Here is a 27,052-nt window from a genome sequence, read left to right on the forward strand (position 1 = left end):
TGTTTTTGGGCCGTACCTACGACCAGAATTGAGCACAAAATTTCAATTGGTAGAGGAGAAAGTTGTTGAGTGAATTTTGGCCCATTTCACAATTTTTATTGGCCCAGTTGTTAAGTGAATCACTGCAATTGTTAAATTAGTAAGATGTTTTTTCAGAGAATCTGGCTTCTCCCTTGATTTTATTTATTAGAAGATCGCAAAAGGTTATGACATTACCAGTGATGGATTCAAAATTATTTACTAGCAGTTCTGTGGTCGTGGCTTGGTGGATGTGGCTGAGTGGGCATGGCATGAGAAGGTTACTGCAAAATCCCCATTCCCTCCGGAACAGCTGACTCAGTTGCCAAGCGTCTGAATTTTGACCACAGGACCATGGGGATGGTGCAGTGTCCGTAAGTGTGAATAATGGTCATGAATCCTTTTTTTTCATAGTGATTTTGAAGGGTCACTGAATTATTGCCAGTCGAGGACTCTCTGTGCATGGCTGGCTTGATATTCGCTTTGCCAGGCAACCCTTTACGATGACTGCTGACCTTGTTGGACCCCAGGAGTATTCTGAGTTTCAGCTCCCAGAATTGTGAGCCTGAGGGAAGAGGGAGGGTTTCCCACGCATAGCCTGCCTGGATCACCTTCAGCACAGGAGGAGGAGGAGGTGGGAGGAGGGGATCTCCTGAGGTGCATCAGCCAAGGATTCTGCCAGTTTCTGACTCTGATCTTCAAGAAAAGGAGCTTCAACAAAGATTTCCTCTGTGTTTAGTTCCCAGACATTAAGAAGAGGAAGTTGTAAAACTGCATAGATGATGGCCACGTATTTGGAAAGGCAAGAGTTGTGGGAGAGCCGCTTTCCTTCCACTCCCATGCCCATCATCCTTGGCCCCGGTGGAATCTGCTCTAGTCTTCTGCGCCTTTGCAGGATCCCCTGTCGTAGCGCCCAGAGTCCACCAGGGGGCTCCCTCGTCAGCGCTTGGAAGGGATCGGCAATCCCCTTCCGGAGGGAACTGAGCATGCGCCTGGCTCTCAAAAGTTCCCGGAAAAGCCTGGGAGCGTGTCTGCTTTTTCTGCGGCGTCCGATTCTTCTTCCCTCCGCTGAGAAGCTTCGGCTGAGCCAGGAGGCCGAGAGGCTGGAAGGGATTCTCTCTCGGGTGGAGATCCAGGCGAGACTCGGAGTGAGTGGGGCTCTTTCCTCTGACGCTGGAGGGGAGCCTGGAGCACGCAAAGCTTCCTCAAGCTCCAAGGGGCGGAAAGGGGAGGGAGGGAGGGAGAGTTCGAGGTCCCATGTTCCCCTGCCACCCCGTGGAAGAAAGGGACACGCAGGGCAGCCCCGCACCTGCCCCGTTTTCTCCAGGAAGGAAATCGGGGTCGCCAGAAAGAGGGGACCCATCGACCCTCCGTTTCCTCCGGCAACCCTCTGCATGCGGGGAGAGGGAGAGGCTGCCTTCCCCAAACACGCAGAATGTCTTGATTCCTGGAGAATTTCCTGCAGGTTTCTCGGCCCTTTTCCAGAAGGGTTTTTCCCTCGCCTCCCCTTTCCTGGGCCCAGAGAAGCCACCGGCCAAAGTCCCCCCGGTTGCCTTTGTATGCAAGGCTGCAGTTCCGTGTGTGAAGAGTTGAGGGCAAGGCGTGTAAGGACTGGAACCCGCTTTCCTCCTTTCCTGCCTTTCCCCACGTTCTCTTTGGCGTCTCTGCCTGCAGGCAAACAAAGAACCTGTTACAAGAAGGGCCATGCATTGGATGGTGGCTTCTTAATTCTGGCTTCTGGAATTCACCCAGGGGTTTGGGCCAGGAGGTTCATGGGGTTCTGTTGCCCAGAATTGAATTGAATTGAATTTATTGAATTTATAAACCGCCCCCTCTCCCCGAAGGGACTCGGGGCAGTGTACAGACAGCAAGCTAAAAACCATGTACAAAATAAATAATCTTAAATACCCCTAAAAACAGATTAAATGTTAGGCTGTACAATAATAAAAATTAAAAAGCAACCTAAAAAGCCTACCCTTCTAGTAAGAGTCTTACTAGAAATTCAAATGTTGGTTGAGCTCCTTGCTGAATCGATTCAGACAGGCACTCACATGAATTTTTGTGCGCGTGACTACAAACATAAGTTGGATTGTGCAAAGGATTGTAGGCAGCAACAGAAATGATTTCATATAAATAATTAGGAAAAAGCAACCGGAAACATTCAGATTTGCCCCCCTGTTGAACATCTTTGTGTTTTCCATTTCAGTTCTGAAGGCTGGAGATCTTTCCTGATTCCTCTGGAGACCAAAGTATCTTGTGAAGGAATTGGGCTGAATGGCATTAGGAGCTTTGGCCAGACCTCTCGTGATTAGGAAGACCTGGGGAGATGCATCGGTCCATTTTGGTGCTGGATTAGAGAGCAGAGAGAAGATGGAGGGACAAAGCCCAGGAGATGCAGGAGCTGGAAAAGGTCCTCCAGCTGCTCAGTCTTGGAGTTGTGGAAAGAATGGGGGAAGTCCTGGGCAGAAGAGCCAAGAAGAGGAAGCCAGCAGTTCAGAGGTCCAATGTTGTGACTTCAGAAAAGTGCAGTTCCAGGAGGGGAAGAGTCCCCGAGATGTTTGCAGTCAGCTTCACCACCTTTGCCGTCAGTGGCTGCAGCCGGAAAGACACACCAAGGCTCAGATGTTGGACCTGGTGCTCCTGGAGCAGTTCCTGGCTGTCCTTCCCCCAGAGATGGAGCAATGGGTGCGGGAGTGTGGAGCGGAGACCAGTTCCGAGGCGGTGGCCCTGACCGAAGGCTTCTTGCTGACCCAGGAGTCTGAGAAGATGCAAGGAGAGTTGCAGGTATGAGAATGTAATCTTGGAAGTTCTAAAGAGAATCTGAATTTGTCAATATCTCTCTGGCAGAATTTTCTGGGATTTTGAGCTGCTAAGACCTCTTGTTCTATTCTTCTTCCGGATGATGAATTTGAACCAATTATTCTATTCTTGCTTTGAGCTTAGCTGATGGACTGGTGTCTGCTAGACTAAATGTTCAATATTGATAATTCATTTCTATCCCTCTACTCTTCCTTTCTTTCTCGTGCCACATCTTGTCCGGAAGTTCTTGCAACCTATCACCGAGTATCCCCAGGGGTGGAAAGATTCATTGAAATCCTCTCAGGAGCTGTTATTCAGTGAGAGCTTCCAGGAAGATCAAAGTCAGGACATCAAACCAGGTAACATAAGGTCTTTCCATGGGATATGAAGTTTGGACATCCATCCATATGATTGTTTTATTCGTCTTGAGTAGAATCAATCTCTCTTTCTTTTAACAGTCTGCTTCTACCATTTTCTGTCTCACAGGTAATCGAAATCTGTCCTTAGTATTTTTAGAACCACCTTCTCTTTGTGATAGAACTGAAAGAGTGGCTGAACTTCTGCGTCAGGTAAGAGGAGAAATATTGGAAAGGTCTACGAAACTTGGGATTGTTCCATTTTACTCTGTATATTTTTTCAATGAGTAATATAGCTTTTTCCAAGCAAGAAAATTTTAGATCAGATCATTGAAAATTCACACTTGGCATAACCTACCTGTCTTATCTGATAAGCTTTCTCCACCCTCCTGCTTCAGGCTCAGATTTCATTGACCAGATGTTGTCTTGTCCCGAGATCTTCCTCCTGTCTCCCAGAGTCATTCTCACTAACATTGCAAGCTCTTCAAACACTCCCATGAAGGTGTGGAGTAGGGGAAAGAGTTGATCCCTCAGTGGATAAAGCAGTCCATTGGCAAAAATATCAGATGGAGTTTCCCTGTATTTCCTTTTGCCCACTCTAGGACCAATTGGAGCCAGTGATAAGTAGTGGGTTTAATACCCAACTGTCAATGGACCAAGGAAACTATTTTAATTGGTTTCACTGAAAGACATCACAATCCTCCCAGTGTGTTGAAATGTGCTTCAATTATGCCATCACCCAAAAGTGGTGTGTTCGCATTCTGAATTCTGCCGAGTTGCTCATTTTGTTCATATGGATTCTCTGCTTCAATCGGGGAAAGAAAATTATCACATTATACTTGGGAAACTTGTTTCCTTGTTCAGGATGTTGTGTCTTTTGAGGACGTGGCCGTGTATTTCTCAGAGGAGGAGTGGTCTCAGCTGGATCCTGCCCAAAAAGCTCTCCATGGGGAAGTCATGCTGGAGAATTCAAGAAATCTGGCTTCTCTAGGTAAGAACTTCTGTCTGTGCTCAGAAATGTAGAGAAGGGGTGGGTGGGTGGATGGCTTAATTTTTTTTTGATAAAAAGATCACTTTTTATTTATATCCTACCTTTTTTTGCAAGTAAGTTAAGGGAGTGGACACAACCAGTACTCCTTCCTCTTCCTCTTGTCCCCCAACGATAACACTCTGATATGGTTTGGGCTGAGAGAGACCGGCCCAAAACCATCCAGACAACATTTATACTTAAGATAGAACTGGACTGGTTGTCCTCAAGTTTCGACCACAATTGAGCCCAAATTTAATCTTTCTAAGCAATAAATTTGTTAAGTGAGTTTTGCCCTATTTTATGACTTTTCTTGCCACCGTTGTTAAGTGAATCAATGCAGTTAAGTTAGTAACATGGTTGTTAAGTGAATCTGGCTTCTCCATTGACTTTGTTTGTCAGAAGGTCGCAAAAGGGGATCACACGACCCCGGGACACTGTAACAGTCATAAATATGAACCAGTTGTCAAGCATCAGAATATAAATCACATGTCCATGGAGGATGCTGCAGTGGTCATAAGTGTGAAAAATGGTCTTAAGTCACTTTTTCCAGTCCCATTGTAACTTTATATGGTCACTAAATGAACTACTATAAGTTGGAGACTGTACTCACAGTCTCCTAGTTTCTATCCTGGTGCCTTAACCATTGGACCAAAACTGACTGAAATGTGCCCAATTGTGTTCTGAGTTTGGCATCATTCTAAGTTGAGGGTGGGAAGCTATTAGCAGCCAGAAGTTTTATTGACTTTCAAAGATTCTGCTCCGCAGACAGATGGAGATTTTTCACTGAAGATAATGGGGGTTGGTGGGTATGTTTCTGCCCTAGCATTATACAATGTCCAAAGCCCTTTGGGAGTTTGTGGCCCCATGGAATTGTCCCAGGTCACCCAGCGGCTCACACACACTGGCTCTCAAAGATTAGATCAGGCATTTTGTCTTAGTTTTGTTGGGCTGTCACTCAATTCTGATACATGAGAATTGGTGGGAGCCCACTTCAAAACCTGTCGTTGGAAACATTGTATTTGGAATCTTCATATTTGCAAGAAAACAGCCATAATACATTGTTTATTCTTTTGCTAAATTTCAAAAGAAAAGGTTTGATCATTTTTCCAGTTTGCTACATTTTACATTTTTTCTCTTTCAAGGCTATAATGAGCAAGTGAATAAGAATCGTAAGGAACAATGTCAACCGGTCCATCCGACAGAGCAAAACAGGAATTTTGCAGATCAGATGCAAACAAAGATGGATTTAACAAACCGATCACAGAGTGAAATTAAAAAAAGCTTTCATTTGGCTAATCAGCTTCTTAGACATACAATCATCGATACAGGAGAAATACCATATAAGTCCATGCATTGTGAAAAAAGCTTTAATAAATTGGAGGATCTCGTTTTTCATAAAAACACACATTCAGAAGGCAAACAATATACCTGCATGGAATGTGGAAAGACCTTCGGTTGTTATGACTCTCTTACAATCCATCAAAGGAATCACACAGGAGAAAGACCTTATAAATGCATGGAGGGTGGAAAAGCCTTTAACTGTAGCACTAGTCTAAATTACCACAACAGGATCCACAAAGGTGAGAAACCATATCAATGCATGGAGTGTGGAAAGGCCTTTAACTGTAGCAGTTATCTTAATTCTCAGAACTTAATCTACATAGGAGAAAAACCATATCAATGCATGGAGTGTGGAAAGACTTTTACTAGTAACAGTCATCTTAATTCCCACATGAGGATCCACACAGGAGAGAAGCCATATCAATGTCTTGAATGTGGAAAGAGTTTTAGATGGAATTGTGCTCTCACCTCCCATAAAAGGATCCACACAGGAGAGAAGCCATATGAATGTATGGAGTGTGGAAAGGGCTTTAGGAAGAAGTGGGATCTTACTTCCCATAAAAGGATCCATACAGGAGAGAAGCCATATAAATGTATGGAATGTGGAAAAAGCTTTAAACAGAATGGTAGTCTGGCTTCCCATAAAAGGATCCATACAGGAGAGAAGCCATATCAATGCATGGAGTGTGGAAAGAGCTTCCCAAGAAGATATACTCTTACTTGCCATAGAAAGATCCATACACAGGAGAAGCCATATCAATACAGCTGATGAAAATAACTGAATTCAGATGTCAGGGTTCCAAATACAATCCAAAAGTAAATCAGAGTCCGAGGCAAAGCATTCCTCAAAATTCAAATTTATTAAGAGAGCCACGTGGGCACATTTGGGAAACCCCGAATCTGAATGCTTCCAGGTTTCCCCACCCGGTGGAAAGTTCAAGATCCTGCCCCTATACCCACGGATCTATCACATGGTCCAATCTTTCACTGCCAGGCTGGCAGCTTCCACCCATCCAGTTCCGGCCAGGTGCGAAGACGAAGGGCAACTTTGAGTTTCTAAGAAGAATGTTGTTATGGCTTCATATCAACCAACTCCATATAACACCCCCTCCCATTTTCCCACAGTAGAAAATGAATAATAGAAAGTGTGGCTGTCTGACTAGCCAAACATTCAAGAAGAACCTAGATGAGTCATAAACAGATTTTATAGGACTACATGAAATACAGAATATATATGATAGTATTTGTAGAACAGGGTTGAGATGAGGGGTCCTTTGTGGTCTCTTGATTTAGATGTTTTTCAGACCTACATAGATAGGTTCCATATCTATCTGAACAGCATATTGTCTGGGCACGGTTAGTTTTAAGTAAAGATACAACAACAATAATAAACATCAACATTAATCACAAAGTAGTAATACAATTAGTTTATCCATCTTGGAAAAATTTTCAATACAAAAATTTTATTATCTTTTAAATCTTTTTAGTTTCTAAGCTCTGTTTCTGTCAGTTAGCTATTTGTAAAACAAGTCCCATTTTAAAAAGTATTCCAAACCTTTTTGGGAGTCTCGCTGGCGGAAGATGCCACCTATAAATCATTTTGTATAGATTTTCCTTATATGCCATTCACATTGTTAATTTACAGTTTTTATCCCACAGTTTCTGCCATTTACCTAGTTCAATTGGATAACCAAAATTCCTAGCCCATCTTATCATTGTTTCTTTCACTTGCTCTTCTTCCATTTTAATATTTTAATATTAAATATTTACTTTCTTGCATCTTTCTCATATCTTGATTGTATTTGCACACGTGGCCACCATACCTTTTAACTTTTGCCCTTCTCTGATGGGCAGGCAACATGACCAGACCAAGTTTTCATCCCAGGCTTTGTTTTTGGTGGAAGAAAAGTAGCTACATTATGAAAACTAAAGAACTGGTGTAGCACAGATATGAATCTCCCGACTGAGGGAGGCTGATGCCAAGCTCTGTGCCAAATCTCTGTGGTACAAGGTATTAATGCATGTGGCTGTTAACTAGAAGGATGGGGGGTTGAACCCACCCAGGAATGGTCTGACATAATGACATCATGACATCATCCAGAAGTGAAAGTGATGGATTGTTATTGTATGGAGCTTTTCTTCAGTTCTCACACTGTCAATCCTTTTTCTTGCTAGAACTTAAATATAAATTTTACCCTCTGGAATGTAAGATGGGGAAATGAATACCCATCACCCTTCTTGAGAATTCTATTGGCCACAGACCAGCAGCGGAATGGTGTTTTTCTTAGAGACGGTTAATCTAATCAGGAGTAGCCCACACGGGGAGCTATCCAGGGTGCTGAATCCTGTCTTCTGCTACATAGAAGTATTGTTTGCAGTGCTATTATGCAATCCAATGCTATTTTTCCATGCTAGACCTCAGTACCATTAATGACACTGCTACTCTTCCATAGTGTCTTCTAATTGTCCTGTAAAGGGTGGTTTAATTGTTTTTAAAGATTAATTGGGATTTTGGGGGAAAATAATCAGGATGCTGCCAGGGGGCAAAGCTTCCACTTTGCATGATGGTCAGGTGCGTTAACTCTTTGCGCCATGGAGTCCTTTCCTTCTGAAGCTCTTTCTCTGAGCATTACCTGCTAGTCTTCTTTGGAGTAAGCAGTTTGCTGCCTTTTGTGGGTCCCAAGATGGGATCTATACGCACGGAGCTGTACCTCCCACTGGGAATTCTCTGGGTGAATCAATTTCCTATTCCTAGGGAGTGAATGTATTTGTCATGGCTGATGCCAGAGTGTCAGTCATCTTCTGGAGGTCCCACCGTCTGACTTATTTATACAAATGATTGGCCTCCCAACTTATCACATGATAACTCTGGGGAGCTTACGATCGTAAAAGTAAATTGAACATATATACTTATGGAGAGGGTGGGGTCAGGATGTGGCAGAGGTGGGATCAATCAACCACTTCCACTGTGATGCTCCCCCATTGGGGCTTCTATTCAATTGGCTGAGCCAAATCTTTGGGCCCTTGTGAAAGGTCAGGAGGGTTGGGGCTGATGTCACATGGGGGGGGGGAGATGTTCCAGAGGGCAGGAACAACATCAGAGCAGGGTCTTCTCCTGGACCCCACCAGCCAGAATAATGGGGATTACTGCATCATGCCTCTCTTGCCCGCTTGTGTGGGACAGGCTTTGACTTCCCCTCAAGACCACAAATGTAATCAGTCATCAAAACAGATCTGGGATCTACCTTACTGTGACATATTTCAAACAGATGGACGTTGTAGGGATCAAAATGCAGCTGTCAATAAGATTATAACTGTTGGAAGGTTTTAAGAAAAATCTGTAAGAAATGTATACCTGCAGGATTTGCTCCTCCTCATTTAGAGACGAAAGTGAGAAGGACATGGCAAGCCGTAACTTGTACGCACATTCTACATACAGACCTTCTCACAACTCTGCAGTATTGGGAGAAAATGTCTCAGAAGCAACATTTTGAAAGATGGCCAACCCAACCCTCTGAACCCAGAACCTTCCCAATTGTTTAGCTGTTCAGGAGGATGTAGAGATTTCATGTAAATGTGAGGATGTGACCTGGGACTGATCCTGTTCTGGGCTATCGTGCTTATCCAACTCTATTCCACTATTGGTGGCCACTATTATAGATCATTTATATATCCTAGCAGTGTTTAAAACTACTGAGTTACACAGCACACTATACTTTGCCCCTCCACCTCTGCAAAATCTCGCAGTGGGAACATTTAATCAAAAAAAAAAATCTCTCAAAAGCCAGGATTGAACCAAAAGTCTGAGAGTAAGTGAAGTTGTGCTCTCTGGTTCGTCACTCTACCTCCTCAGCTCTGGAAGGAGACAAAGCATAAGGAATAACATATAATTAACTCTTGTGATGCTGCAATCACCAGACTGAGATGGCCGGAAAGTGATAAGGTCATACCTGTCGTTTCTATGATGTAGTGGTTACCACATTTGCCTCACACACAAAAGTTTCGAAATCGGGTAGAAAACACATCTTTTTCTCAGCATCGGAGCCACTTCTTGTGGAAAGAAAAGGCAGGAACAAGCAAGAACCTCATTTTATTTTTTTATTTTATTGGTGAGGGAATGAATGAGGGGAGGCTGATTTCAAGCTACCAGTCAAGGAATTCTAGTCATCCCAAGTGAGCAGACAGTGAAAAATTAACTCCCAGAATTCTGAGCATGAGGGAAGAGGGAGGATTTCCCACAAATAGCCTGCCTGAATCACCTTAAGCACAGGGGGAGCAGGAGGTGGGAGGAGGGGATCTCCTGAGGTGCATCAACAAGGGATTTTGCCAACTTCTGAGGCTGATCAGAAATTGAGAAAAACGAGCTTCAACGAAGATTTCCTCAATGCCCACAAACCACACATAATTCCCAGACATTAAGAAGAGGAAGTTGTAAAACTGTATAGAATCGGCCACCTATTTGGAAAGGCAAGACTTGTAGAGAGACGCTTTCCTTCCACTCCCGTGCCCATCATCCTTGGCCCCCGTGGAACCTGCTCTGGTCTTCTACGCCTTTGCGGGATCCCCTGTCGTAGCGCACAGAGTCCACCAGGGGTCTCCCTCGTCAGCGCTTGGAAGAAATGGGCAGCCCCTTTCCGGAGGGAACTGAGCATGCGCCTGGCTCTCAAAAGTTCCCGGAAAAGGCTGGGAGCGTGTCTGCTTTTTCTGCGGCGTCCGATTCTTCTTCCCTCCGCTGAGAAGCTTCGGCTGAGCCAGGAGGCCGAGAGGCTGGAAGGGATTCTCTCTCGGGTGGAGATCCAGGCGAGACTCAGAGTGAGCGGGGCTCTTTCCTCTGACGCTGGAGGGGAGCCTGGAGCACGCAAAGCTTCCTCAAGCTCCAAGGGGCGGAAAGGGGAGGGAGGGAGGGAGAGTTCGAGGTCCCATGTTCCCCTGCCACCCCGTGGAAGAAAGGGACACGCAGGGCAGCCCCGCACCTGCCCCGTTTTCTCCAGGAAGGAAATCGGGGTCGCCAGAAAGAGGTGACCCATCGACCCTCCGTTTCCTCCGGCAACCCTCTGCATGCGGGGAGAGGGAGAGGCTGCCTTCCCCAAACACGCAGAATGTCTTGATTCCTGGAGAATTTCCTGCAGGTTTCTCGGCCCTTTTCCAGAAGGGTTTTTCCCTCGCCTCCCCTTTCCTGGGCCCAGAGAAGCCACCGGCCAAAGTCCCCCCGGTTGCCTTTGTATGCAAGGCTGCAGTTCCGTGTGTGAAGAGTTGAGGGCAAGGCGTGTAAGGACTGGAACCCGCTTTCCTCATTTCCTGCCTTTCCCCACGTTCTCTTTGGCGTCTCTGCCTGCAGGCAAACAAAGAACCTGTTACAAGAAGGGCCATTCATTGGATGGTGGCTTGTTAATTCTAGCTTCTTGCATGATTTTTGTTTGTGTGTGACTGGAGACATAAATTTGGATTGTGCAAAGGATTGTAGGCAGCAACAGAAATGATTTGATATAAATAATTAGGAAATAGCAACCCAAAACATATTTTAATTGTATTTATCAAATATTTTGGTTTCTTGATAGAAGTTGAGACATAAGAGTGATAGCAAACTTTCCTCAAACATAAGTCAGTATATCTAATAATACCCCCCCCCACCCCCAAAGAAAACCTTTGCAGAAATTGGTAGGTTCATAAGATTTGTTTTATTTGTTTGTTGCTTTATTTATTTGTGGAGGAGGTTGTGGAGGAGGATGCTCAGTATTCAGATTTGCCCCCCTGTTGAACATCCTTGTGTTTTCCATTTCAATTCTGTAGGCTGGAGATCTATCCTGATTCCTCTGGAGACCAAAGTATCTTGTGAAGGAATTGGGCTGAATGGCGTTAGGAAGTTTGGCCAGACCTCTCGTGATTCGGAAGACCTGGGGAGATTTTGGAGCTGGATTAGAGAGCAGAGAGAAGATGGAGGGACAAAGCCCAGGAGATGCAGGAGCTGGAAAAGGTCCTCCAGCTGCTCAGCCTTGGAGCTGTGGGAAGAATGGGGGAAGTCCTGGGCAGAAGAGCCAAGAAGAGGAAGCCAGCAGTTCAGAGGTCCAATTCTGTGACTTCAGCAAAGTGCAGTTCCAGGAGGGGAAGAGTCCCCGAGATGTTTGCAGTCAGATTCACCTCCTTTGCCATCAGTGGCTGCAACCGGAAAGACACACCAAGGCTCAGATGTTGGACCTGGTGCTCCTGGAGCAGTTCCTGTCTGTCCTTCCCCCAGAGATGGAGCAATGGGTGCGGGAGTGTGGAGCGGAGACCAGTTCCCAGGCGGTGGCCCTGGCCGAAGGCTTCTTGCTGAACCAGGAGACTGAGAAGATGCAAGGAGAGTTGCAGGTATGAGAATGTAATCTTGGCAGTTCTAAAGAGGATCTTTCTGAATTTGTCAATGTCTCTCTGGCAGAACTTTCTGGGATTATGAGCTGCTAAGATCTCTTCTTCTACTCTTCTTCCAGAGGATGAATTTGAGTCCATTTTTCTATTCTTGCTTTCCAGCTTAACTGAAGGACTTTGGTGTCTGCTAGGCTGAGTGTTCAATATTGATTATTCATGTCTATCTCTCTACTCTTCCTTTCTTTCTTGTGCCACATCTTGTCTGCAAGTCCTTGCAAGCTATCACCGAATATCCCCAGGGGTGGAAAGATTCACCGCAATCCAGTCAGAAGCTGCTATTCAGGGAGAGCTTCCAGGAAGGTCAAAGTCAGGACATCAAACCAGGTAACGAAAGCTCTTTCCATGGGATATGAAGTTTGGACATCCATCCGATTGTTTTGTTCATCTTGAGTGGAATCTCTCTCTCTCTCTCTTTTTTAACAGTCTCCTTCTACCATTTTCTGCCTCACAGGTAATAGAAATCTGTCCTTACTCTTTTTAGAACCATTTTCTCTTTGTGATAGAGCTGAAAGAGTGGCTGAATTTCTGCCTCAGGTAAGATTCATTATATTCTGTATAATATTCAATTTATAATATTGCTGTTTCCAAGCAAGACAAATTTTAGATCAGATCGTTGACAATTCGTGGCTTAACCTACCTGTCCATTCGGATAAGCTTTCTCCGCCCTGCTGTTACAGCCTCAGATTTCATTGACTGGATGTTGTCTGGACTGGAGATCCTGTCTTCCAGAGTCATTCTCACTAACATTACAATCTGTCCCAACACTTCCATGAAGGTGTAGAGTAGGGGAAAGAGTTGATCCCTCAGCGGATAAAGCAGTTTTGGCAAAAATATCAGATGGATTTCCCCTGTGTTTCCTAATGCCCACTCTAGGAAGAATTGGAGCCAGTGATAAGTAGTGGGTTTAATGCCCAACTATCAATTAACCAAGGAAACTATTTTAATTGGTTTCACTGAAAGGCATCACAATCCTCCCAATGTGATTACATGTGCTTCAATGGTGCCATCAGCCAGTCTGAATTCTGCAGAGGATTCCCATTTTGTTCATAGGATTTCTCTGCTTCAATTGGTGAAAGAAAACTGTCACATTGGGATTATGTGTTTCTTGGGAAATTTGTTTCCTTGTTCAGGATGTTGTGTCTTTTGAGGAAGTGGCCGTGTATTTCTCAGAGGAGGAGTGGTCTCAGTTGGATCCTGCCCAAAAAGCTCTCCATGGGGAAGTCATGCTGGAGAATTCCAGGAATCTGGCTTACCTGGGTAAGAACCCCTGTCTGTCCTCAGGAACCTACAGAAGGCATGGGTGGGTGGAAGGCTTAGAAATTTCTGATTAAAAATATCACTTTTTATTTATATCCTGCCTTTATTATTGATTGCAAATAACTCAAGGCAGTGGACACAACCATACTCCTTTCTCTTCCTGTTGTCCCCCAACAATAATGCTCTGATATGGGTTGGGTTTAGAGACACTGGCCCAAAGTCACCGAGCCAGCATTCATGCTTAAGATGGAACTAGAACTCAGAATCTTCCATTTCCTAGCTTGGTGCTTTAACCATTGGACCAAACTGATTGAAATGTGCCCACTTGTGTTCTGAGTTTGGTATCAATCTAAGTTGAGGGTGGGAAGCTATCGCCATCCAGAAATTTTATTGACTCTGCAGTGAGATGGAGATTTTTCACTAGAAGTTGGGGGGCTGGTGGGTATATTGCCGCCCAATCGTTATACAGTGTCCAAAGCCCTCTGAGAGTTTGTGACCCCATGGAATTGTCCTGGGTCGCCAAGGGGCTCGCCCACACTGGCTCTCAAAGATTAGATCAATAATTTGTCTTAGTTTCTTTGGGATATCATCCAATTTTGATACATGAGAATTGGTGGGAGCCCACTTGGAAATCTGTCTTTAGAAACATCGTAGTTTGAAATGTTTGTGTTTGTAACGAAACAGCCAAAATATATTAATGATTCTTTTGCTAAAATTCAGATTTGATCATTTTCCTACCATGTTTACCTGAAAATAAGACAGGGTCTTATTTTCTTTTGACCCCTGAAATAAGTACTTGGCCTTATTTTCAGGGAGGTCTTATTATTTTTGAGGTGCAGGAGGCGGTGAACACGGTCACCTCATGGCTGCTGCTGTGTTGCAATATTTTCAGGGAGGGCTTATTTTCGGGGGAGGGCTTATTTTAGTGCATGCGTTCAAAAGCCCGATTGGGCTTATTATCCGGGGAGGTTTTATTTTCGGGGAAACAGGGTAGTTTGCTACATTTTGCATTTTTCTCTTTCAAGGCTATAATGAGCGAGTGAAAAAGAATCGTAAGGAACAATGTCAACCGGTCCATCTGACAGAGAAAAACAGGAATTTTGCAGATCAGATGCAAACAAAGATTGATGAAACAAACCGATCACAAAGTGAAATTAAAAAAAGCTTTCCTTTGGCCAATCGTCTCCTTAACCATACAATCATCGATACGGAAGAAATACCATATAAAAGTATGGATTGTGGAAAGAGCTTTAATAAATCCGAGCATCTCATTTCCCATAAAGAAACACATTCAGAAGACAAACAATATATCTGCATGGAATCCGGAAAGACCATCTGTTGTTATGACTCTCTTACAATCTATCAAAGGAATCACATAGGAGAGAAACCATATCAATGCATGGATTGTGGAAAGACCTTTAATTGTAGCAGTAATCTTCATTCCCACAAGAGGATCCACACTGGAGAGAAGCCTTATAAATGCATGGAGTGTGGAAAGGCTTTTAATTGTAGCAGTAATCTTTATTCCCACAAGAGGATCCACACAGGAGAGAAGCCTTATAAATGCACGGAGTGTGGAAAGGCCTTTAATTGTAGCAGTAATCTTAATTCCCACAAGAGGATCCACACAGGAGAGAAGCCTTATAAATGCACGGAGTGTGGAAAGGCCTTTAATTGTAGCAATAGTCTTAATTCCCACAAGAGGATCCACACAGGAGAGACACGATATCAATGCATGGAGTGTGGAAAGAACCTTAGTTGTAGCAGTAGTCTTAATTCCCACAAGAGGATCCACACAGGAGAGAAACCGTATGAATGTCTTGAATGTGGAAAGAGTTTTAGTTGGAATTGTGCTCTCACCTCCCATAAAAGGATCCACACAGGAGAGAAGCCATATCAATGTATGGAATGTGGAAAGGGCTTTAGGAAGAATGGTGATCTTACTTCCCATAAAAGGATCCACACAGGAGAGAAGCCATATGAGTGCCTGGAGTGTGGAAAGAGCTTTCGAAGAAGATACACTCTTACTTGCCATAAAAAGGTCCACAAACAGGAGAAGCCATATCAATATAGCTGATGAAAATATCTGAATTCAGATATACTGTGAGGCAGTGACTAGAGATAAACAAAAGGACCGAGAAAGTATTTTTCAGTCTAAAACAACGTTTGTGTCATTGGCTCCTCTTCATATAGAAACGTATACACATTCTATGGAAGAAGGTTCAGATGAAGAGTTCTGAAAAGGAGCCACAACTGTGGGAAGTCCTATAAGCACACATGGTTTTTCTCCAGTGAAGGTGGCAAATTTTGTTTTCCTGTGGAATGACAAAGTCCCAGACAAAATCTAAAATTGTTTGTTTTTTGGGTGGTGGTGGTGTACATATACCTGTAGCCTTAGATTAAATTAAAGAAGTACAGTTGGTGTCATCATATAACAGGCGGTCGATATATCTCAAAGGAAAAGGGGAATTCAAAGTATTCTGGCATCAGAAGCTGTCGAGCATCAACTGAGGAAAGGGACTTTCGAAAACCGCAGAGCCTGAAATAAAGTTAGGGCAATCACTGCAGGAATTGGCGGTAGAGATCTGCTACATTAGGATGTGATGCAATTCACTAAGGAATTACTGCTACTTTGTTTTTTGGAATCTCACGCCAGATTGAAATCATTTACTGAAAAGAGGGTTTAGCAATATGCTGTCAGATCTCTGAGGTAGCCAGAGCGGAATCATGACCAGATAGGCTAACTCTTTTGTAAAGCGATTGTGTTCTGTTGTAAGGCTGTATTAATAAAATCGTGCAAGTCTGAAGGTAGAAATCTGCCGTTCCTTAAAGTTGCTTCTAACTGCAAGTTGGAGGGCATATGCATTGAATAAATAAATAATAAATAACAGTCTGATATATCAATGCACATTGTTTTTAAGATTCCTTCCTTGCCTGTTACGCAACTGCATTTTCCTCCACCTTTTAATTGATAGTTCTCTGAGTAGCATCTATTTCCCTTGTCCCTCAAGGGGATTCCCAAATAGCCGTACCTTTAAATCTACTAGCTTTGTCCAAAGGCAGTAACTGTCAAGGAAGATTATTTTAGAGGAAAATGACTGACTAACCAAGCATTCAAGAAGAAGGTAGGTGAGTCATAAACAGATTTTATAGGACTGTATGACATACAGAATACAGATGGATAATATTTCTTGCTGAGTGAGATGAGAGGTCCCTGGTGCTCTCTTGAGTTTAGTAGTTTTGCAGGCATTTCTTTACCCAAACTAGGTGACATCACAGTGCTAGTAAGGAGTGGGGTTTGCTCTCAGTTTACATTTTAGTGGCTTGCCCTTTCACTTTTGGTGGGGTTGATCATAAGAGGTTCTTTTGTTGGGCTGCTTAATGTTAGCTTGCTTGTCAATTCCTTGTTGGGGAAATTTACTTCTTTCCACTGCCCATTTCATGACTTTTCCTGCCACGGTTGTTAAGCAAATCATTACAGTTGTTAAATTAGTAAGACATTTGTTCAATGAATCTGGTTTCTCCCTTGATTTTGTTGGTCAGACGATCACAAAAGGTTTTCACTTGCCTTCGGAAGTTGTGAATTCTTGAACACTGGAAGTTTTAAAGAAGAGGTTGGACAACCATTTGTCTGAAATGGTATAGGGCTTCTTGCCTGAGTAGAGGGTTGGAGCAGAAGACCTCCAAGGTACCTTCTAACTCCTATCCTATTCTACAATGAGAGAAACCAAAGAATAGTTGTTTTGGGAGAAAGGGTGTCTGTTTCAGGACCCTGGAGAGCTCCCAGCACAAGTTCCTATGAGCTGCCTTAACCTTGCCTGAAAGGGAAACCACCCTAAATTGATTGGGTGTCTTCATCCTCTTTGCATTCTGAAAGGGAAAGCTCATGCTGCAGGTAACCCAATATTTAGTTAGAAAAAGCACTGAGAAAAATCAGAGCCCTCTGAGGAAGAGCCTGATGTATCCCACCCCTTTCATCTTGGAATCAACAAGCAGGCCATCCCTGGATGAGCTCACACCATCATCCTTCTGGTTAACAGCCAGATGTGCTAACCCCTTGCGCCACAGAGACCCAACACAGGCCTCCCCCTAAATTCCCTCAACTTGAACCTCCATAGGTGGGACTGGCTGAACAGCAATAAGATACGCTAGTTAGAAGACCCAGGGTGTTCCTCTCTCCCATTATCAGATGGGCAGGCAACATGACCAGACCAGGTTTTCATCCCAGCTTTTGTTTTTGGTGGGAGAAAAGTAGCTACATTACGAAAACCAAGAAACAGCTGTAGCACAGATACGAATCTTCCGACTGAGGGAGACTGACGCCAAGCCCCGTGCCCAATCTCTCTGGTGTAAGAGGTTGGTGCTGTTAAATGGAAGATTGGGGGTTTGAACCCACCCAGGGACACCCTGTTCCATGACATAATCCAGAAGTGAAGATAATGGATTATTATTGCATGGAGGTCTTCAGATGAGGCCTTCAATTCCCACACTCAATTCTTTTTCTTGCTCGGATTTAAATATTAATTTTACCCTCTGGAATGTAAGATGGGAGAGTAATACTCATCACCTCTCTTGAGAATTCTATTGGCCACAGACCAGCACTGGAATGGTGCCTTTCTTAGGGACCATTAATCTAATCAGGAGTAGCCCACATGGGGAGCTATCCAGGGTGCTGATTCCTGTCTTCTGGCACATGCAACTTTTGATTGCAATGCTATTACTATGCCATTGCTATTTTTCTTGAGGCTCCGTACTACTAATGACACTAGTACTCCCCCATAGTGTCTTCTAATTGTCCTGTAAAGAGTGGCTTAATTGTTTTTAAAGATTAATTGGGATTTTTTTTGGGGGGGGGGGGGAAATCAGGATGCTGCCCAGAGGCAAAGCTTCCATTTTGCATGATGGCTAGATACACTAACCCCTTGCGCCACAGAGTTTTTTCCTTCTGCAGCTCTTTCTCTGAGCATCACCTGTTGGTCTTCTTTGAAGCAGTTTGCTGCCTTTTGTGGATCCCAAGATGGGATCTGATACATGGAGGTGTACCTCCTACTGGGAGTTATCTGGGTAAATTGATTTTCCATCAGCTTCTCATCAATGGGTCTGATGTCACATGGGTGCGGGAGACATTCCAGAAGGCAGGAACAACATCAGAGAAGGGTCTTCTGGAATCCACCAGCCAGAATAATGGGGCTGATGGGTTCTGCATCAAGCCTCTCTTGCCAGCTTGTGTGGGACAGGTTTTGACTTTGCCTCAAGACCATAAATGTAATCGGTCATCAAAAAAGATCTGGGATCCATTATATTGTGACACCTTTCTAACAGACGGAAGTTGTAGAGATTAAAATGCAGCTGTAAGTAAGATTTTAACTGTTGGAAGGTTTCAAGAAAATCTCTAAAAATGTGTTCCTGTAGGGTGTTTGTTCCCTCATTTACAGACAAAGGAGAGAGAAGGACATGACAAGCCGTGACTTGTAGGACATTCTAAATATGGACCTTTTCACAATACTGCAGTATTGGGAGAAAATGTCTCAGAAGCAACATTTTGAAACATGGCCAACCCAACCTCCTGAACCCAGAACCTTCCCAATAGTTCAGCTGTTCAGGAGAATGTAGAGATTTCATGTAAATGTGAGGATGTGGCTTTTTCAAAGGAAAACATATGGGACTGGTCCTCTTCTGGGCTATCGTGCTTATCCAACTCTACTTTGTGATATCACAAGTTGGCACCATTCCACTGTTGGTGGTAGCCACTACTTTAGATCATCTTTATATATCCTAGAAGAGTTAATCTTATTGGGTTACACAGCACATTGTATTTTGCCCTTCAAAACCTTGCAGTGGGGACATTTAGTCAAAGAAAACCCCTCAAAAGCCAGGATTGAACCAACAGTCTGAGAGTAAGTGAAATTGTGCTCCCCAAAATTGAGCTATTCCTTGCTCAAAGAAAAGGCAGGGAAAGGCTGTATTGCTAAGTCAAGCAAGAACCCAATCTATTTTCTATGTTATTAGTCAGGGAATGAATGAGGAGAGGCTGATTTCAAGGAAGGCTGATCCAAAGTGAGCAGACAGTGAAAAAATAAAGCTGTCTGAGTTTCAACTCCCATAATTCTGAGCCTGAGGGAAGAGGGAGGGTTTCCCACGCATAGCCTGCCTGGATCACCTTCAGCACAGGACGAGAGAAGGGAGGAGGAGATCTCCTGAGGTGCATTCGGAACGACTAATGATTTTGCTTATTTCTGACTCAAGAAAACGAGCTTCAACAAAGGTTTCCTCAATGCCCACAAACCACACATAGTTCCCAGACATTAAGAAGAGGAAGTTGTAAAACTGCATAGAATCGGCCACCTATTTGGAAAGGCAAGACTTGTGGAGAGCCGCTTTCCTTCCACTCCCATGCCCATCATCCTTGGCCCCCGTGGAACCTGCTCTGGTCTTCTGCGCCTTTGCGGGATCCCCTGGCAATAGCGCCCAGAGTCCACCAGGGGTCTGCCTCGTCAGCGCTTGGAAGGGAGGGGCAGCCCCATCCGGAGGGAACTGAGCATGCGCCTGGCTCTTTCGGGAACTCAAAACTTCCCGGGAAAGGCTGGGAGCGTGTCTGCTTTTTCTGCGGCGTCCGATTCTTCTTCCCTCCGCTGAGAAGCTTCGGCTGAGCCAGGAGGCCGAGAGGCTGGAAGGGAGTCTCTCTCGGGTGGAGATCCAGGCGAGACTCGGAGTGAGCGGGACTCTTTCCTCTGACGCTGGAGGGGAGCCTGGAGCACGCAAAGCTTCCTCAAGCTCCAAGGGGCGGAAAGGGGAGGGAGGGAGGGAGAGTTCGAGGTCCCATGTTCCCCTGCCACCCCGTGGAAGAAAGGGACACGCAGGGCAGCCCCGCACCTGCCGCGTTTTCTCCAGGAAGGAAATCGGGGTCGCCAGAAAAAGGGGACCCATCGACCCTCCGTTTCCTCCGGCAACCCTCTGCATGCGGGGAGAGGGAGAGGCTGCCTTCCCCAAACACGCAGAATGTCTTGATTCCTGGAGAATTTCCTGCAGGTTTCTCGGCCCTTTTCCAGAAGGGTTTTTCCCTCGCCTCCCCTTTCCTGGGCCCAGAGAAGCCACCGGCCAAAGTCCCCCCGGTTGCCTTTGTATGCAAGGCTGCAGTTCCGTGTGTGAAGAGTTGAGGGCAAGGCGTGCAAGGACTGGAACTCACTTTCCTCCTTTCCTGCCTTTCCCCACGTTCTCTTTGGCGTCTCTGCCTGCAGGCAAACAAAGAACCTGTTACAAGAAGAGCCGTTCATTGGATGGTCGCTTGTTAATTCTGGCTTCTGGCATGATTTTGTGTGTGTGTGTGGCTGGAGACATAAGCTGGATTGTGCAAAGAGTTGTAGGCAGCAACAGAAATGATTTGATATAAATAATTAGGAAATAGAAACCCAAACATATTTTGAATGTATTTATCCAATATTTTGATCCCTTGATACAAGTTGAGGCAGAAGATGCTAGCAAACTTTCTCCAAACATAAATAAGTATATCTAATAATATCCCTCCGCCCTCCCCCCCCAAAAAACCCATTGCAGAACTTGGTGGGTTCATAATAATTTATTTAGTTTGTTTGTTTGTTATTTATTTGTGGAAGAGGATGCTCAATATTCAGATTTCCTCCCCTGTTGATCATCCTTGTGTTTTCCATTTCAGTTCTGTAAGCAGAAGATCTTTCCTGATTCCTCTGGAGACCAAAGTATCTTGTGAAGGAATTGGGCTGAATGGCGTTAGGAGCTTTGGCCAGACCTCTCGTGATTAGGAAGACCTGGGGAGATGCATGGGTCCATTTTGGTGGTGGATTAGAGACCAGAGAGAAGATGGAGGGACAAAGCCCAGGAGATGCAGGAGCTGGAAAAGGTCCTCCAGCTGCTCAGCCTTGGAGCTGTGGGAAGAATGGGGGAAGTTCTGGGCTGAAGAGCCAAGAAGAAGAAGCCAGCAGTTCAGAGGTCCAATTCTGTGACTTCAGAAAAGTGAAGTTCCAGGAGGGGAAAAGTCCCCGAGATGTTTGCAATCAGCTTCACCGCCTTTGCCATCAGTGGCTGCAGCCAGAAAGACACACCAAGGCTCAGATGTTGGACCTGGTGCTCCTGGAGCAGTTCCTGGCTGTCCTTCCCCCAGAGATGGAGCAATGGGTGCGGGAGTGTGGAGCGGAGACCAGTTCCCAGGCGGTGTCCCTGGCCGAAGGCTTCTTGCTGACCCAAGAGACTGAGAAGATGCAAGGAGAGTTGCAGGTATGAGAATGTAATCTTGGCAGTTCTAAAGGGAATCTTTCTGAATTTGTCAAAGTCTCTCTGGCAGAACTTTCTCGGATTATGAGCTGCTATGATCTATTGTTCTATTCTTCTTCCAGACGATGAATTTTGGGCAATTATTCTATTCTGGCTCTCCAGCTTGGACATTGGTGTCTGCTAGGCTGAGTGTTCAATATTGATTATTCATTTCTATCCCTCTACTCTTCCTTTCTTTCTCGTGCCACATCTTGTCTGAAAGTCCTTGCAAGCTATCACCGAGTATCCCCAGGGGTGGAAAGATTCATTGAAATCCTCTCAGGAGCTTCTATTCAGTGAGAGCTTCCAGGAATGTCAAAGTCAGGACATCAAATCAGGTAACATAAGGTCTTTCCATGGGATATGAAATTTGGACATCCACCCATATGATTGTTTTGTTCGTCTTGAGTGGAATCTCTCTCTTTTAACAGTCTGCTTCTACCATTTTCTGTCTCACAGATAATAGAAAGCTGTCCTTAGTATTTTTAGAACCACCTTCTCTTTGTGATAGAGCTGAAAGAATGGCTGAACTTCTGCCTCAGGTAAGAGGAGAAATATTGGAAAGGTCTACGAAACTTGGCATGGTTTCATTTTACTCTGTATATTTTTAAATGAGTAATATAGCTTTTTCCAAGTAAGACAAATTTTAGATCAGATCATTGAAAATTCACACTTGGCATAACCTACCTGTCCTATCTGATATACTTTCTCCACCCTCCTTCTTCATGCTCAGATTTCATTGACCAGATGTTGTCTTGTCCTGAGATCTTCCTCCTGTCTCCCAGAGTCATTCTCACTAACATTACAAGCTCTTCAAACACTTCCATGAAGGTGTAGAGTAGGGGAAAGAGTTGATCCCTCAGTGGATAAAGCAGTCCATTGGCAAAAATATCAGATGGAGTTTCCCTGTATTTTCTTCTGCCCACTCTAGGACGAATTGGAGCCAGTGATAAGTAGTGGGTTTAATACCCAACTGTCAATGGACCAAGGAAACTATTTTAATTGGTTTCACTGAAAGACATCACAATCCTCCCAGTGTGTTGAAATGTGCTTCAGTTGTGCCATCAGCCAGTCTGAATTCTGCAGAGGATGCCCATTTTGTTCATATGATTTCTCATCTTGAATTGGGGAAAGAAAACTCTCACATTATTCTTGGGATTATTACTTTGGAAACTTGTTTCCTTGTTCAGGATGTTGTGTCTTTTGAGGAAGTGGCCGTGTATTTCTCAGAGGAGGAGTGGTCTCAGCTGGATCCTGCCCAAAAAGCTCTCCATGGGGAAGTCATGCTGGAGAATTCCAGGAATCTGGCTTACCTGGGTAAGAACCTCTGTTTGTGCTCAGGAACCTAGAGGTTTGGCTGGGTGGAGGGCTTAGAAATTTTTGATTAAAAAGTTGACTTTTAAAATATCCTGCCTTTATTGGTTTTTGCAAATAAGTTAAGGCTTTGGAGACAAACAATATTCCTTCTTCTTCCTGTTTTCCCCAAACAACAACGCTGTCATATGGGTTGGGCTGAGAGAGAGACTGGCCCAAAGTCACCCAGCCAGCATTCATGTTTGAGATGGAACTAGAACTCACACTCTCCTAGTTTCTATCCTGGTGCCTTAACCATTGGACCAAACTGACTGAAATGTGCCCAGTTGTGTTCTGAGTTTGGCATCATTCGAAGTTGAGTGTGGGAAGCTATTGCCCTCCAGAAGTTTTATTGACTTTCAAAGATTCTGCTCCTCAGGCAGATGGAGACTTTTCACTGAAGATCACGGGGGTTGGTGGGTATGTTTCTGCCCCAGCATTATACAATGTCCAAAGCCCTTTGGGAGTTTGTGGCCCCATGGAATTGTCCCAGGTCACCCAGCGGCTCACACACACTGGCTCTCAAAGATTAGATCAGGCATTTTGTCTTAGTTTTGTTCGGATTCTGATACATGAGAATTGGTGGGAGCCCACTTCAAAACCTGTCGTTGGAAACATTGTATTTGGAATCTTCATATTTGCAAGAAAACAGCCATAATACATTGTTTATTCTTTTGCTAAATTTCAAAAGAAAAGGTTTGATCATTTCCCCAGTTTGCTACATTTTACATTTTTTCTTTTTCAAGGCTATAATGTGCAAGTGAATAAGAATCGTAAGGAACAATGTCAACCGGTCCATCCGACAGAGCAAAACAGGAATTTTGCAGATCAGATGCAAACAAAGATGGATGAAACAAACCGATCACAGAGTGAAATTAAAAAAAGCTTTCCTTTGGCCAATTGTCTTCTTAACCGTACAATTATTGATACGGTAGAAATACCATATACCGGTAAATGCATGGATTACAGAAAGAGCTTTAATGAATCGGAGGATCTCATTTCCCACAAAAAAACACATTCGGAAGACAAACAATATACCTGCATGGAATGCGGAAAGACCTTCTGTTGTTATGACTCTCTTACAATCCATCAAAGGAATCACACAGGAGAACGACCTTATAAATGCATTGAGTGTGGAAATGCCTTTAATTGGAGCTGTCGTCTTAATGCCCACAAAAGGATCCACACAGGAGAGAAGCCTTATCAATGCATGGAGTGTGGAAAGACCTTTCATTGTAGCAGTCATCTGAGTTCTCACAAGAGGATCCACACAGGAGAGAAACCTTATACCTGCATGGAGTGTGGAAAGGCCTTTCATTGTAGCAGTAACCTTAATTCCCACAAGAGAATTCACACTGAAGAGAAACCATATCAATGTCTTGAATGTGGAAAAAAATTTAGGTGGAAATTTGATCTCACCTCCCATAAAAGGATCCACACAGGAGAGAAACCATATCAATGTATGGAATGTGGAAAGTGCTTTCGGTGGAATGGTGTTCTCGCCTCCCATAAAAGGATCCACACAGGAGAGAAGCCATATAAATGTATGGAGTGTGGAAAGGGATTTAGGAGGAATTGTGATCTTACGGATCATCAAATGATCCATACAAAGGGAAAAAAACTATGAATACATGGAGTGTTGAAAAAGCTTTAGAAGAAGATACACTCTTAATTGCCATAGAAAGATCCACAAACAGGAGAAGCCATATCAATGCAGCTGATGAAAATAACTGAATTCAGATTTACTGTGTGAGATGGTGACTAATGATAACCAATAGGACTGAGAAAGTATTTTTCAATCTAAACTATCGGTGTCACTGGTTCCTCCCCACAAACCTGAACAGATACAACTTCTGTGGAAAAATGTTCAGATGAAGAGCTCTGAAAGGAGCCAAAACTGTTGCTAGTCTTAGAAACACACATGCAAAGGTTTTTCTCCAGTGAAGGTGCCAAATTCTGTTTTCCTGTGGAATGAGAAAGTCTCAGACAAAAGCTAAGATTGATTTTTTGGGGTACATGTACTTGTAGTCTTAGATTAAATGAAAGAAGTATAGTTGGTGTGATTATTTAACAGGCGGTCAATATATCCCAAAGGAAAAGGGGAATTCAAAGTATTCCGGCATCAGAAGCTGTCGAGCATCAACTGAGGAAAGGGACTTTTGAAAACCGCAGAGCCTGAAATAAAGTTAGGGCAATTGCTGCAGGAATTGGCGGTAGAGATCTGCTACATTAGGATGTGATGCAATTCACTAAGGAATTACTACTACTTTGGGTTAGGAATCTCACTCCGGCTTGAAATCATTTACTCAAGAGAGGGCTTAGCAATATGCTGTCAGATTTCTGAGGTAGCCAGAGAGGAATCAGGGCCAAACAGTCTAACTCTTTTGTAAGGTTATTGTACTACTACTATTCCTACTCTGTTGTAAAACTGTATTAATACATTTTTTTCAAGTCTGAAAGTACAAACTTGCTGTTCCTTAAAGTTGCTTCTAACTGTGAGATGGACGGCATATGCATTGAATTAATAAATAAATAATAAATAACAATCTCATAGATTGTTTTTAAGATTCCTTCCTTGCCAGTTATGCAGCTGCATACTCCTCCACCTTTTATTTGATATTTCTTTGAGTAGCATATTTTTCCCTTATCCTTCAAGGTGAGTCTCAGAAACCTTTACAAGTTCCTAGTGCTGTGGAAATACACTATATTGCCAAAAGTCTTCGCTCACCTGCCTTTACTCGCATATGAACTTACTGTAAGTGACATCCCATTCCTAATCCATAAGGTTCAATATGATGTCGGTCCACCCTTTGCAGCTATAACAGCTTCAACTCTTCTGGGAAGGCTGTCCACAAGGTTCAGGAGTGTGTTTATGGGAATTTTTGACCATTCTTCCAGAAGTGCATTTGTGAGGTCACACACACTGATGTTGGACGAGTTTACGTGGCCTACCACTTTGTGGCTGAGTTGCTGTCGTTCCCAAACACTTCCACTTTCTTATAATACAGCTGACAGTTGACTTGGAATATTTAGGAGCGAGGAAATTTCACGACTGGATTTGTTGCACAGGTGGCATCCTATCACGGTTCCACGCTGGAATTCACTGAGCTCCTGAGAGCGACCCCTTCTTTCACAAATGTTTGTAAAAACAGTCTGCATGCCTAGGTACTTGATTTTATACACCTGCGGCCACAGAAGTGATTGGAACACCTGATTCTGATTATTTGGATGGGGGAGCGAATACTTTTGGCAATATAGTGTATCTATACCCTTAAATCTATTAACTGTGTACAAAGACAGTAACTATTAAGGAAAGTTATTTTAGAGGAAATGACTGACTAGCCAAGCATTCAAGAAGAAGCTAGATGAGTCATAGACAGATTTTATAGGGCTACATGACATAGAGAATACATATTGGAGAATATTTGTATCTCAGGGTTGAGATGAGAGGTCCTTTGTTGACTCTGAGCTTAGTTTTTGTTAGAATATTCATGATTGGGAGAGACATGGTATTCATGATTGGGAGAGTCAATGAATAGGCATATCAACTAAGTCAGCCAATGGGAGCTTAAACAGATCTGAGCCTGTGCTGAAAATTGAAACTGAAACAAGACTGATCTCTGCCTGCTCTGAACTCTGAAATGAAACTGTTCTCTCCTGCTTGTGTTCTGCTTGTAACTTTTACCATGTTGAAAGAATCTACTGTTGGTATTGTACATTTATTCATCTGTTAATATGTATATAAAGAAGTGACAGAATCCAGCTGAATCAGTTATCTGTGTGTGCTTTCTGGATTTGATTTTTCTGCAACAAACTCTGACAGTTTTGCCGTTGTAAGGTTTTTGAGTTCAGTTCAGAATCTAATGAATCCAATGAAGCTCTGAAGACGAGCCTCCTGATAACCAGCTTTTATTTCTGCAGAAAGCAAAAGTGGGTGACCTTTAATCTCCCACTTTATGCGGAGGAGGAAGAGAGAGAAAAATCAGGCGGCCCGAAAAAACTTTCTCAAACTTCTTATAGTTCATAGAGTTTGCACAGATCGTCATAGTGTTAGAAACATTATTTCATATCATGCAAACCTCATGATTTTCTCAGCGGTTTGAACACAATGGACCTTAGAAAGGAAGAAAAGAATACATTTTCTGGCATGTAGCCCAGAACTTTGTTGGGGAATGCTGTCTCACATTAGGTTGCTGAGAATACACAT

At 43.7% G+C, this 27,052-nt stretch overlaps 3 protein-coding genes across 5 annotated transcripts in view; all 3 read left to right on the forward strand.

The window, feature by feature from the left end:
* The window catches only part of LOC309397526 (uncharacterized protein), a 73,450-nt gene extending 57,683 nt beyond the window's left edge, over nt 1-15,767 (forward strand). Inside the window, exon 7 of the transcript XR_014176277.1 lies at nt 15,665-15,767. The gene's annotated coding sequence lies outside the window, so the exon portion shown is untranslated. The remainder of the gene's footprint in view (nt 1-15,664) is intronic.
* Nucleotides 1,023-26,613, forward strand: LOC309397889 (uncharacterized protein). Of its 3 annotated transcripts, none has more exons than XM_081964308.1 (7): nt 1,023-1,166; nt 2,225-2,802; nt 3,062-3,176; nt 12,401-12,483; nt 13,080-13,206; nt 14,232-15,426; nt 24,975-26,613. In XM_081964308.1, the coding sequence occupies exons 2-6, from the start codon at nt 2,293-2,295 to the stop codon at nt 15,281-15,283; spliced, it is 1,887 nt and encodes a 628-aa protein (XP_081820434.1). In that variant the 5' UTR covers nt 1,023-1,166; nt 2,225-2,292; the 3' UTR covers nt 15,284-15,426; nt 24,975-26,613. The 3 variants fall into 3 exon arrangements, with proteins under 3 accessions (XP_081820434.1, XP_081820433.1, XP_081820435.1); XM_081964307.1 differs by lacking the exon at nt 24,975-26,613 and adding an exon at nt 15,700-15,814; XM_081964309.1 differs by lacking the exons at nt 12,401-12,483; nt 13,080-13,206; nt 14,232-15,426; nt 24,975-26,613 and adding exons at nt 3,304-3,386; nt 4,038-4,164; nt 5,346-7,323.
* LOC309398412 (zinc finger and SCAN domain-containing protein 12-like) lies at nt 19,777-21,986 on the forward strand. The gene is made up of 4 exons (XM_081965297.1): nt 19,777-19,918; nt 20,879-21,456; nt 21,576-21,830; nt 21,952-21,986. Exons 2-3 carry the CDS (start codon nt 20,947-20,949, stop codon nt 21,654-21,656), a joined length of 591 nt encoding a protein of 196 aa, XP_081821423.1. The 5' UTR covers nt 19,777-19,918; nt 20,879-20,946; the 3' UTR covers nt 21,657-21,830; nt 21,952-21,986.
* Nucleotides 26,614-27,052: the final 439 nt, after the last annotated feature.

Source organism: Natrix helvetica, assembly GCF_964273705.1.
Source record: "Natrix helvetica genome assembly, chromosome: 1".
NCBI classification, from domain to species: Eukaryota; Metazoa; Chordata; class Lepidosauria; order Squamata; family Natricidae; genus Natrix; species Natrix helvetica.